The sequence below is a fragment of the Lissotriton helveticus genome, chromosome 2_1, assembly GCF_964261635.1.
Source record: "Lissotriton helveticus chromosome 2_1, aLisHel1.1, whole genome shotgun sequence".
In the NCBI taxonomy this organism is placed as follows: domain Eukaryota; kingdom Metazoa; phylum Chordata; class Amphibia; order Caudata; family Salamandridae; genus Lissotriton; species Lissotriton helveticus.
The window spans coordinates 97104806-97118136 of NC_136059.1; the positions used below are offsets into that span (position 1 = coordinate 97104806).

The 13331-nt window shown below is 47.6% G+C and overlaps 1 protein-coding gene across 1 annotated transcript in view; it reads right to left on the reverse strand.

Annotated features, from left to right (window-relative positions):
• Positions 1–13331, reverse strand: part of LOC144817756 (sialoadhesin-like) — a 252600-nt gene that overhangs the window by 41382 nt on the left and 197887 nt on the right. The window contains 1 exon segment of the mRNA XM_078674542.1: positions 12111–12410. Within this exon segment, the coding sequence (XP_078530668.1) occupies positions 12111–12410 (300 nt within the window).

The window sequence follows — 13331 nt, forward strand, 5'->3', positions numbered from 1 at the left end:
CCCCTCCTATGTTTCCGCCCATTTCATGACATATTCTGTTACGTTTGCATCACATGTCTATGTATACTCCCAGTTACACCTCTTTTTACTGTTATCTTTCGCGACTGCTACGCGTCACGCCTTCTGCTCCACCCACTGCTACGCCTACTGCAATGTAATGCTATGTGTTTACGCTATGTATATAAGTCCATGTATTGTTATTAAAAGTTAGCGCGCTCATCCCAGACCAAGCCCCAGCAGCTGCTGGGCCTCATTTCCCCTGCCGGGCCCTGTTACCTCTGTTCCTATGCAGGTTGTCCTGATCCTGTCCTTATGCTGTAATAAACCTGCAGAAACTCCTACTACCTCGAATCTTGACTCTTATTTATTGAGCTATCTGTTATGCTATATGCCTAGTCAAAAATAGGGTATTATTTATTTATTTACCACAAGATGGTGGACTTTCAGTCTCCCAGGAACCCCTTGCGGGTCCTACATGTTAATCACCTGAAGCCCCACTTTGAGAGGTCTGAAGTGGGCATGCTTCTGGCCAGAGATGCTGGGATGGAGGAGGAGAGCGAGCCCCTTCCTGACCTCCTGTGTGCCTGGGAGCGAGATGGGTCAGTGGAAGGTGTGGTCATCTCCCCCACACTGACTCCTGAGCAGCAGGGTGATTGTCGCTAACTATTGGAACAATTCATTGATCTGTTCTTCCTGGTGCCTAGTATCACTGATTAGTGTGCCCATGACGTGGACACCGGGGACAGTCCTCCCATTAAGCATAAAGCTTACTGAGTGACTGACCGAATAAGGGCCTACATTAAGGACGAGGTCACACAAATGTTTTCCATTGGGGTGATTGAGTCCTCTAGCAGCCCGTGGTCCAGCCCAGTGGTCCTGGCCCCGAAAGATGCCAGGCCTGGTGCCACCCCAGAACTTCGGTTCTGTGTGGACTATCGGGCCTCAATTCAGTCACGAAGACTGACGCGCACCCCATCCCCAGAGCTTATGAGCTCGTAGATCGGTTGTGGGCTGCCAAATACCTCAGCACATTTGATTTGGCGTCTGGGTATTGGCAGATCACCCTGACCGAGGGAGCCAAGGAGAGGTAGGCATTCTCCACACCCAATGGGCATTACCAGTTCCGGGTGATGCCCTTTGGAATGAAGAATGCCCCTGCCACCTTTTAGAGGTTGGTCAACAGGGTGCTGGTTGAGCTGGAAGTCTTCAGTGCTCCCCACCTGGATGACATTGTGGTGTTTAGCTCCTCTTGGGAGGACCACCTGCGCCACCTCTGGGAACTATTGATGGCTCTGCGGAAGGCAGGACTCACAATCAAAGCCAGTAGGTGCCAGATTGGGCAGGGTTCTGTGGTATATTTGGAGCACCAGGTGGGGAGCGGCCAAGTGGCACCCCTTCAGGCCAAAATTGAAACTATCCTGCCGTGGGAACCCCACAAGACTCCAGGTGAGGGGCTTCTTAGGACTCACGAGGTACTACAGGAGGTTTGTCAAGGGATATGGCAACATTGTTGCACCCTTGACTGAGTTGACTTCTAAGAAGCAGCCAAAGAAGGTTAACTGGAATGACACGTGTCAGAAAGCTTTTGACGCCCTGAAGAATGCCATGTGCACCGCACCCGTGCTTCAGGCGCCCGACTTTTCTAAGGAATTTGTTGTCCAGACAGACGCCTCAGAGCATGGTACAGGGGCTAATCTGTCGCAGATCAATGAAGAGGGACTAGACCAACCGGTAGCCTTCCTAAGCAGGAGGTTACTTCCCTGGAAACAGAGGTGGAGTGCAATTGAGTGTGAGGCATTTGCTGTGGTCTGGGCGCTGAAGAAGTTGAGACCATACCTGTTTGGGACTCACTTCCGGGTTGAGTCAGACCACAGGCCCCTTAGATGGTTGATGCAGATGAGGGGTGAGAATCCCAATTTGTTGAGGTGGTCCATTTCCCTACAGGGTATGGATTTCACAGTGGAGCACCGCCCTGGTACAGAACACGCCAATGTTGACGGTCGGTCCAGATTTTTCTGCCTTAGTGATGAGAACCCCCAAGGGGATGGTAAGTTCTCCCCACATTTCAGCTGGAGGGGATGCGTGTTAGACCTGGCATCATTGGTGTGGGTCTCCCTTCCCCTCTATCCTTCTTGTCTTGTATGTTGGCTGGATGTAGATGTTCTGGGCACCGTGCCACTGCTAATCAGTGCCACAGCGCGAATGCTCCCTGTATATAAATAACTGTGTGAATAAGGATAACCCTAATGCTTACATCTGTGTAGCCTGTTTGTTAAGGATTACTTTCTATCACCCTATCCGGCCCTAGGAACCCGATAGGAACTTCGGGTTTGATATGTTTATGCTCAGGACAGTGAGGGCCACCTTTTAGTAAGGACCATTTAGATATCACATGTTTTGAAATGCCTTTCCTGGAAACACGGTAGTTTCTTTCCTAAAGCTTTACTGCAGGCTGTTGCAAGTATGTGTATTGGCAGTCTGGTTTGGGAGCAGCAGGGCCAGCTGGGTCAGACCTGGCTGGAGAGAGAGATCGGTATTCCGAGTGTGGGGAAGGGTGACTCTTTGATCCGAGCAGGGCCGTGCCTGGCAAGGTGAATGATGGCTCCGCCTCCCACTGGGTGTCTGATAGCAGACTCCCTCATTCTGGAAGGGCAGGATGTTGCCTCGTAAACCAAGTGCTCCCCAACCCCACCTAACTGGCTCTGACTGGAGTCCGTGATTTGCGACCTTAGAGAACAAAGACTTTTAAGGTATAAAATGCTGCGCTGGAACTGGGTCCAAGTGTGTTCCTTCTGGATGTCAAGACGAAACTCTGTCCGAGTGAACAGAGGAAAGGACTTTGAAACTTTCACCAAGCTTGCCGAAGAAACTACCCGAGGGCCTAAATCGATAGCGCCTCCTGCAGTAGTCTCAGGGACATTAGACTTCACCCCGTCAGCCATTGAAATTCCTGTGCGAGGAATTCTACTTGCAGGTGGGTCCTCCGTTGAGTAATTCGGAGCCTCTAGTTCTACTGTGAGGATCGCGGACTGGGCACCTTCGACACTTTTGCTCAACCTGTGCGGGCCGCTGCAGCTAAGAGAGAGCTGCCGCCGCTGAGAGTCCGCCTAAATCTGAAACTTTGAACCTTTTGCTAAATGTGTGTGGGCCGCTGCTGCTAAGCGAGAGCTGCCGCCGCTGAGAGCCCACCTAAAATCTGCACCTTCAACTCTTCCGCTGGATCCGTGTGGGCCGTTGCCGCTGAGAGAGAGCTGCCGCTGCTGAGAGCCCGCCGGAATCAGCACCTTCGAGCCCTTTTCTGAATCTGGGTGGACTGCTGCAACTAAGAGAGAGCTGTAGCCGCTGAGCTTCCCCCATTGTGCCAGCCTGGCTGAGACCATCCTCTGTCGTGTGGGCCGCCGCAGCTGAGAGAGCGCTGCTACCGCTGAGTGCCCGCACCCTTGCCAACTTCTGTATCATCATGGCTCGTCCTGTGGGCCGCCGCAGCCAAGAGAGAGCTGTAGCCGCTGAGTACCCGCACCCTGTGCAACTTTGCATCATCTTGAATTGTCATGTGGGCAGCTCTGAGAGAGCTGTGGCCGCTGACCGCCCACAGCTTTGGCACTTTTTGCATCATCGTAATTTATCCTGTGGGCCACCGCAGCCAAGAGAGAGCTGTAACCGCTGAGTGCCCGCACCCTTTGTCACTTTGCATCATTGTGACTCGTCCTGTGGGCCGCCACAGCTAAGAGAGAGCTGCTGCCACTGAGTGCATGCACCCTTTGCTACTTTGCATCATCATGATTTGTCCAGTGGGCCGCCGCAGCTAAGAGAGAGCTGTGGCCACTGAGCGCCTGCACCATTGGCAACTTTGCATCCTTGGGATTTGTCCTGTGGGCCGCCGCAGCTAAGAGAAAGATGCTGCCGCTGTGAGCCCACCACGGAGCTGCATGACGAGAGTCATCGCCACCACCAGACTGGGCCGCCACGTGCTGCTGCCGCTGAGCGCCCGCCTGTCCCCGAGTGCCCGAATCATTGTGGGTGCACACTGCGGACCTCCAAGACTTGAGGCCGCTGGGTGTCCGCCTCTCACCGTCTCCGCCTCTTTGAGAAGCTGCATGCTGTATCCCCTTTCAACAACAGGTATCTGGTGTGCAACGGTCGCGTAGGCCACGGCCCTAAACTCAGTCAGTGTTACGCTTTGGTGAATACGTCTTTTTAAGTCCCTACTGGTTGACGTGATTGTTAGATAAAGATATTATTTTCCTATACCTTCCTGAGTTGTGTCCTTTTGTGGTGTCATTGCTGCCTTATTGTACGTGGTCATAAATGCTTCACCCACTGCCTCTGAGATAGGCCTAATTGCTTGTGCTACATTACCACAGGGTTGAGCTGGGTTGTCGAAGGGGGTGGCCCACTTGCCCTGACTTAGGAAGAAGGGTCCCTATTTGGACAGTGGCGCCAGCCATTGCCAACTAGAGACCCCCATTTCTAACAATGATTAAAAAAAAATTTTACTCCACGTTTGTAAAATCAAAATTTGATTGTGATGAACTCTTTTTGTTTATATAACCACGTCGAAACCCCAATGCATTTCGGGAAAAAACACCTTCATCAGGGGTTACTGTGTTTTTACTAAAAGTAACTAAATTGGCATATGTTATTTGCCAGGCACAAACTTGAGCAGAACCGACCCATCGCCGCTACTGTGTGGATTGGATCAATCGCAAAGACCTGCATTACTTCTCAGTATCATCGCATCGCCCTGACAGCGCAACGAATCCTTGACGCAGGCCCTCGCATCTTTCAATGATGGCAGCCTCAACGACAATGCCGGACTACACATTGCAGCCTCGCAACTCGTCTGAACCGACCCATCGCTCAGAGAACGCGCCGTATTCCTCAATGTCGGACTTCACATCACAAGCAGCATCAAAGGGATTCTTGATGACGATGCAGGAACTCGCATCCCAACCTCACCGCACAAGCCATGATTTAGATACTTTGCTCAAAGGACTAACTGGGTCCCTGTAGCTGGCCCGTGCTCCATTACTATCAGACTCACGGTCCAGCGCGACCAGATATCCACCGTAGGCGCTTTGTGCTTTTTGGTGCTATTTTCCCTAAAATCTATAAAATTGAATATCTCCAGTTCTACTAATTGGATGTTTGTCATTTTGGTCTTTTTTATCTATTAAAATAAGTTCTATTTTTCTAACTTGATGTGGGATACTTTTTGTGTGTTGTTTTCACATATTGCTGTTTGAAGTGTGGTGCAAATACTTTAGTCATTGCCTTTAAGTTAAGCCTGACTGCCCTGTGCCAAGCTACCAGAGGGTTAAGCACAGGTTAATTTAGGGATGGCTTGTGATTGACAAGGATTGTGGTTGCTACTTGACCAGGGCTCACACCACAGTCAACCAACAACCCAATTTCTCACACATCCCCTGCATCCTTTTTTAGGGTTAATCCTTGAACCCAGCCATGCAGAGGGAACTGTAGCATGCACATTTGAGTCTCAGGACATTTTGCAGAGTTCAGTGTTTGGTGAGATTTCCTTTTGGAAAGTCTGTGGGCGATGTGTGCAGCTGTGTTACCAAACTATGTGTCAATTGCAGGGAGTCTAGGAAGCACAACGAATGAAGGATGAATGGCTTTACTCCACCAGAATATCAATAACCAGAGGAGGCTGCCTAAACCCTATAATCCTGCATATTTAGTCAAAATACAAAAGAATTTGAATTTAAAATATAAACAGTATCCACTCCTTCACTTTTATAACTGTCAGTAGCAGGACAATGAATTTGACAGGGCGTCGGTGGCAGGGCCGGACTGGCTATAGCGGGCACCGGGCAATCCCCCGGTGCGCCGCTTGGGAGCGGGCCGGTTTTGGGCCCCTGGGGGCTGTTTTTGTTACATGGCCGTTTTTGCAGCATAGCTGCAAAATCGGCCCTGTACCAAAATCGTCCGAAAACCGGCCCCGGCAAAGAGCTTGGCAGCACCTCCAACCCCCCGAATGGGGAGGGGGGAGCCGGCCGAGCACTTTGCCAGGGCCGGTTCTGGTTCCCAGTCCGTCCCTGGTCGGTGGAAACAGTGAAATGCTGAAGTAGCGGAAATGACGTTGCATGACATTTGATCCCTGATGACATCACAAGATTGCCTCTTTGTCAACCAGCCTCCTGCTTGTTTCCTGCTTGGATGGTTTAAGAGAAGTGCAAAGCGTGGACTTAAGGAGGTCCTTCTTTACATGCAGATTCTGCTCCTGCCGCCGTGTGGCCAGTATTATAAATACAGAAACCTGCCATTGACTGAGCCATGGTGCAATTGGGCACAGACCTGAACAGTGAACTGTGTCATAGAAAATTCACCTGCACTGGGAGGAGGGCATTAGTGAAAGGTGGAACTGCTGTTTAAAGTGGCAAATTCGGACTCAGGTTTAGTGGCGGAAGGGACTCCTGCAGTGAGTGACTGCACCTGCATGCAAGGGGATGCCTGGGAGGTCATTGAAACCCCCACACCCACCTCAGAAAAGAAACCCTAGGTGAGTTCAATGACTCTGTGCCACCTCTATGTGGAGCACAGTGAATGAGTCAACTGTATGGAAGTGGTGTGGCACCACGGCCAGGGCGACTGGCGCTGGACTCTGGGGATCACGGTTCGATTCCCGGCACTGGCGGCAGATTAGCCCAGCACCATGTGACTCTGGGCAATAGCTTGCTTAATCTTCCCGATGGCCCCCAGCGCCTAGAGACCCTTACGGGTGATTGTTCGCGCTTTACAAATGTGGATTATTATTATGTTTGAGTCTCTGGCAGAGGTCTTCAAACTGTGGGGCAAGCACCTCTCAGGGGACGTGGGAACACCTCGGAGGGTGGAGGAGTGCAAGCTCCACAGAAATATTTCCCTTTTATATTGTTCATTCTGAAGTATGTTTACTTCCGTTTCTTTTCTAGAATCGTGGCAATCTCAAACAGGCCTCTCTCTGATTGGAGGCAGCAGTCAGTGTAGTGAATCACTGTGTGGAAGCGTCACCACTGAATTTCCTCTAATTGGAGACACAGCAGCATAGAAGCAGGAATTGCCCGCAAACTATACTTCCATAAAAATGAAGCTTGAAAACATTCAGGGGCAGATTTACAAGCCCCTTGTACCTCCTTGCCCTGCCATTGTGTCACTTTTTTTACTCAAATGTGGTGGAAACAATGTGGCCTATTTACACTGTGACACATCTAGGGAGATGCGTCAGTTTCTTGACAATCTGCCCCATGCTGCCTTGCAGGGAGAGCATTGCTTCTTCCCTTCCTTTCACCTTCCTTTCACCTTCCTTGCTGGTGCCTTTTACATGGGTTCATCATGTTACTGGCAAGACCTTTGAAGTTCCTCGCAGGGAAGTTTAAACAATTTTTCTGCAGGAAATGTCCTTATTCTTCCATACTCTCTCTACTTTTGTTTTTATACCAACGCCAGGCATAAATTGAGTTTTTGCCTCACGGGCGACACTCGTACACACATTCTCACTCAACAGGCGTTCTTAGAAAAGCAGACATTCTTTCACCCATAAACAAACACACGCACACGAAGGACATGAGACAGTTCCCCGCGCTGTTCCCACATTTGAAATAATTAAAAGTTGAGAAGTTTCCCGCCCAGCTGGAAGCAGGCCATGGTTAAAGCGCTTCTTAAAAAACCTGAGCTCGACCCCGCAGAGTTGGCTAATTTCTGACCAATCTCGCTGCTGCCGTGCATCAGTAAAATGGCGGGAAAAATGGCCAATCAGCAGCTTTCTTCTTTCTTAGAAAGGAATAAGCTGCTTCGTAATTCCCAGACTGGTTTTCGCCCAGGGCAGGGAACAGAGTCTGCCTTATTAGCAGTCGTAGAGGAGGCAAGGTGCATTTTGGATTCAGGGGGATCAACGCTGGTGATTCTCCTGGATCTGAGCTCTGCTTTCGATACGGTGGACCATAAGATCTTAATCCATCGTTTGAGCAACTTGGGAGTGTCAGGTACAGCGCGGCAATGGCTCACATCTTTCTTGGAGAATCGTACCTTCCAGGTTTGGGAGGGAGCAGCACGCTCCAAGATAACCTCCCTCGAGTGTGGGGTCCCACAGGGCTCATCACTGAGCCCTACCTTATTCAATGTTTATATGGCCCCCCTCGAGGATGTGGTGAATCCATTTGGGATTAAAATAGTCACGTACGCAGATGACACCCAACTGGTCGTCTCGCTCTCCCAAGAAAAACACTGCGCGGAAAATCTTCACACCTGCCTCTCAGAAATCCATTCTTGGATGAACGTCTCACGTCTCAAATTGAATGGGACTAAAACAGAGCTCATGTTGCTAGGCCACCAAATAACATCCTTACCTAATTCCATCTGGCCTGCCTGTCTGGGACCTGCACCAACCCCAAAGAATGAACTAAAAAGTCTGGGAGTATGGCTGGAGCAGGACCTGACATTTAAGACCCAAGCAAAAAAGACAGCGGGCATCTGCATAGGGCTACTTCGTTCTGCTCAGAAAATACTTCCCCTATTGCCAGAGCTCTCAAGGAGGCTACTTATTCAGGGTCTGATTTTATCAAGACTGGATTATAGTAACGCTCTCCTCCTGGCAGCCCCTGAATCTACAATCAACACTCTTCAACGAGTCCAGAACTCGGCAGCGAGACTCCTTACTGGTACTTCGCGCAGATCGTCAGCCAGACCCGCACTCAAAGCCCTCCATTGGTTACCAATTCGTGAAAGGGTCAAATTTAAGGCCCTATGTATCGCTCACAAGTCCCTGCAGGGGAACGGACCCCCTATTTTAGGGCATTTTGTTCGCCCGTACAAGGCCACTAGATCGCTTCGCTCCAATCATGCCAATCTGGCAATTGTTCAGAGTGAGGCGGACTCGGACTGGGGGTCGCCATTTTTCAGTGAACTCAGCGACCTTGTGGAACGCTCTTCCACCCAGGATTCGGATGGAGCCGAGCCATCCGAAGTTCCGAAATCTCCTTAAAACCTTCCTGTTTCCCTTGGACCCCTAGCTGCTGGCACTGTCTCTGGTATCCCTTGTTCTATAGCGCTGGGACGCTCACGGGCAGCCATGCGCTCTATAAATCCAATTTCATTCACTTGGGTGGGTTTAAACATCACCAGAAGGGAAAGGAATATTAGGGACTCAGGATGTAATATTCAGAAACTTAACGCCACGCTGGTCCTTTCAGATTGCTGCCACTTGGTCCCTCCAGTTATACAAATTATGGGTTTTATCAGAAGGTTTAATTCTGGAATCACCTCTGTCACTCAAGTTCCAAGTGACGCTGTCTTTCTAGAAAGCAGAGGAACACCCGGATAGTTAGACAAAAAGGATCCATTAAATGGATATAAGCTGAAAACGAACAAAGATGTGATCTTGCACAGGGCATAACAGCGCTGTGCAAATGCTGAGGACCTAGGGCCAGATGTAGGTAATTCTAATTTACCGATTCATAAATACCGAATTTTACCGATTCGGTATTTATGAATCGGTAAATTAGAAGGTGGGAGATGTAGGTAAATTTTCATTTTCAATTACCGAATCGGTAACATTCGGTATTTACCGATTCGGTAAATACCGAATCGGTATTGCCCATTGATTCCTATGGGCCTTGAAGCCCATAGGAATCAATGGGCAATACCGATTCAGTATTTACCGAATCGGTAAATACCGAATCCTGCAAGGGTGCAGGGGGTGCCACTTTGACACCCTCTAGCACCCCAAGTACAGGCTTGTGTGACATGTGGCACACATGCATGCCCTAAGGGCATGTCTGTGTGTCACATGGCACAGGTGTGCATGCACACCTGAATTCGGTATTTTACCACCCAATTGGATTGGGTGGTAAAATACCGACCCTTAAGGGCCTGTGGCACTCTTAGGAGTGTCACCTACATATGGATTTACCAAATCGGTAAAATTACCGATTCGGTATTTTACAGAATCGGTAAATTTAACAATTTGGTAAATTTACCGATTCTGTAAAATGATGGCCCCTACATGTCAAACTCCAAATACCGGTCGGTAACGGCCGAATTCGGCCGCTACCGACTGGTATTTGCTGTCCTACATCTGGCCTCTAGTGTCCTTGTACTTTGTTTTCAAGAGGTCTCAGTTGAGACTTATCTCTGTGAGTCCCGGCGTTTTAGCCAACAGTAGTTTGGATTCTGCAAATATGCTGAGATGCAGGCATTTTAAAAAGAAATTACTTTTACCATTTGCCATAGTATTTCTTATAATAACAAGGCACTTTAAGGGCATTTGTTGCAGTTTTGTACCCCTCCTGTTCATTTGTGATAATGCTGTCAAGTAGCTGCCTCCGACTGCCTTAATGTAGATCTGGCCCATGAAACCCCGATCCCAATCCCCATGAAGTGGGTGGTGGTGTCAGTGACTTAAGTCCTTATTTACCAACGAGGTCACGCCAGCTTCCTAAGAAGTATGATGACTTTGTCATGAACTAGCGAAGCTGTTATAATACAAATTGTCATTTTATTCCGTGATATTATTTTCATAGTATTGTTTTACTGTTTATTCTGTTGCTATTATTTTTGTAATGTTTTGTTTAATGTAACGAATGGAGATATGTTGAATGTTATCTGTCTGCCTGCCTCTCTCGTGCTGCAGAGTGTTCGCTGTTAGAATCTCTGGTTGATTCCGCAGCCTCAGCTCATTCTGTGGAGACGGTTTGTACGAGCGGCAGGCAACTTACCAGCCTCCAGCTTTCCTCTTTTACTACAAAAAAATATTGTCAGGTGGGACTTGGCCTAAAAAAAGTTTGAACACTTCTGTTCTATAGTATGGCACGGGTGCACAGGTAAAGGATTCCCTCATTTGCTTAGAGCCATGCCCACATGCAAATGGAGGAATGGTCTCTTGATATTGGCAGTGAGATGTGTGTTGCTGGCAGGGCACTTAATACCAAAATGCCCCAATGTCCGGAAAGCGGGCACCCACACCTGTTTAGCCCCTGGAGCACTTTCCTGACCATTATTACCATAGATTTGAAGCACAGTGCACAGGGAACCAAAAAGCAGGTCTCAGGTAGCAGTGCCCTATCCCCGGCTACTCCTAATTGTTATCTACGAGAATCAGACACGTTTAGCACACCTACAATAATTATAGACAGGTATGGAATCTACTTATATGAAAAACAATAGGCAAAAACCTTGCAATTGCAGTTTTCCAAAGCGTCTCATAATTATACAGGACAAAATGTGTTTGTGATATCCTCCTAGTCCTCATAAAATGCAATATCCTCCTAGTCCTCATAAAATGCAATATCCTCCTAGTCCTCATAAAATGCAATATCCTCCTAGTCCTCATAATATGCGATATCCTTCTAATTCTCAGAATATGTGAAATTCTCATTAATCTTTTCATGTGCGATATCCTCCTAATCCTCATAAAATGTGATATCCTCTTATTCATGAATCTTATGGCTTTATGAGGCCATGAGGGGGTATCTCCCCTTGAGAATTAGGAAAGCTGATGACATAAATTGTCAAGGAAGCTAGTACTAGACAATGCAACAATGTAGAGTCGGCGGAGCGAAGAAGGTTTGAGGATTAAGCATTGGCTATTACTTTGTGACTACAGATTCTATTGACTTCTGGCTCCAGTTCTAAACTCTGACTCCTCATTCTAGCTCCACCTTCATTAGTTACAGACTCTGCTGCTGAGTTGCTATTACAAGATATCCCGATATGTTGTTTTAATTTTCTGTCTGTTCAAGTCCAAAAATTCATCACACTCATACTAAATAGAAATGCTTCATCATGATCGATTGCAATCCATCAATACAGACAATTTATTTGGGTGCCTGGGTCTATTTTTAGTCCCATCTTTCTTAGGGAGATGTTTTGGGGTAACTGTTTCATCGAGTGAGGCATGAAGGCTTTTAAGAAGCACAATGGTCTTGCAAACTCTAGGATCTTTTTTAGACTTATTTTGCCTCAGTGGCAGATTAAAACCATCAAAACAGCATGGAAGGTGCTCACTGAAGTGCTAGTAAATTCTCTCTTCTGGCTTACTTTGCTAATTTTTGTTTTTACAAACCAGACACCACAGTGTAATTGAAAAAAAAGTAATAAACAAAATATGTCCTTACTTTCCACACTGAAGTGTCTAGAGGTTGTGGAGTTGCCGTAGACATTTGTAGCTCTGCAAACGTATGTTCCTTCATCATCCTGGATCACGCCCCTGATCTCCAACTTCAAAGAGTTGCGTGAGGATGAGACAGTGATGCGCTGGTTGGGTGCTCCATGGGAGCTGGTGGTAGCGATGAGTTCACCATTCCTCTCCAGCGCTAGTTCCGCAGTGGGTTCGCTATCGACGGTGCAGTGAATAATTGCCAATTTTCCTTCTTGAGTCTCTAAGAAGGAGGTCATAACTGGCGTCCTTGGAGGATCTGCAGGGTCAAACAATATAGAAGGATATGAGATATATTGTCTTGTTGTCCTCTTTGCTGTTCCGCATCCTGTCATTCAGTGACTATATTTATTAATAACTAATAATTGGGAACAAAGTAGTAACTCCATCAAATATAACCATATACTCATTGTAATTTTTTATTGTCTTTTACCTGGTCTATTTACGTATATTTGAATTATTGGGTACTAAAACATGTTGCCTTAAGGTTACCTCAGGGTGATTTGTTGAAATACAAATCAAGTTACCGATTTGTGGCATGAATCACACTTTAGAAATGTGCCAAAAATGTGCATTTGAACATTTAGCTACGACACTCCGTCTCCTACTCCCTCATACCTCTCAGGATCCCATCTCCAGAACCTGTTAAATTGTGGATGTTCCCTTCACATTCACAGCCTTGAAACACACTTACTTTTAGTGTTGATAGGTGTATATGTGGAAGTGTTCCTGCATTATAAACTACAGGCAAGGAACACAGTAATACTCCCAAACATACGTGTGCAGCTAGGACCGCCCCGAACATTGATAGGAATGGAAGCCTTAGGGACCTCATAGCTATAATGGAAAATGCTATGTATTTGCTACAGCTGAACTGTCCAAGTGCTGCTTATAGAAAGCATTTTGACACATTGTCGAGTGCATATCTGGCTGGCTGGGAAGCAGCATTAATTAATTGAAGGAAATTCAGCAGCTAGAGTTAAAGTTATCTCTAGTAACTTAACCAACTAAATCCATTCAGTAGTTGTGTAGTTATTAAAAGAAAAACACATTTGTATATCTAGGGTCGGGGATCCTCAGCAGTGGGTCTGCCAAGTCACGTGACACCTGCAAAAACAACAAATGATGGACAGAATGCAGAACAATGTCATACATTCACCCCAGTACAGAGATCTGGGCC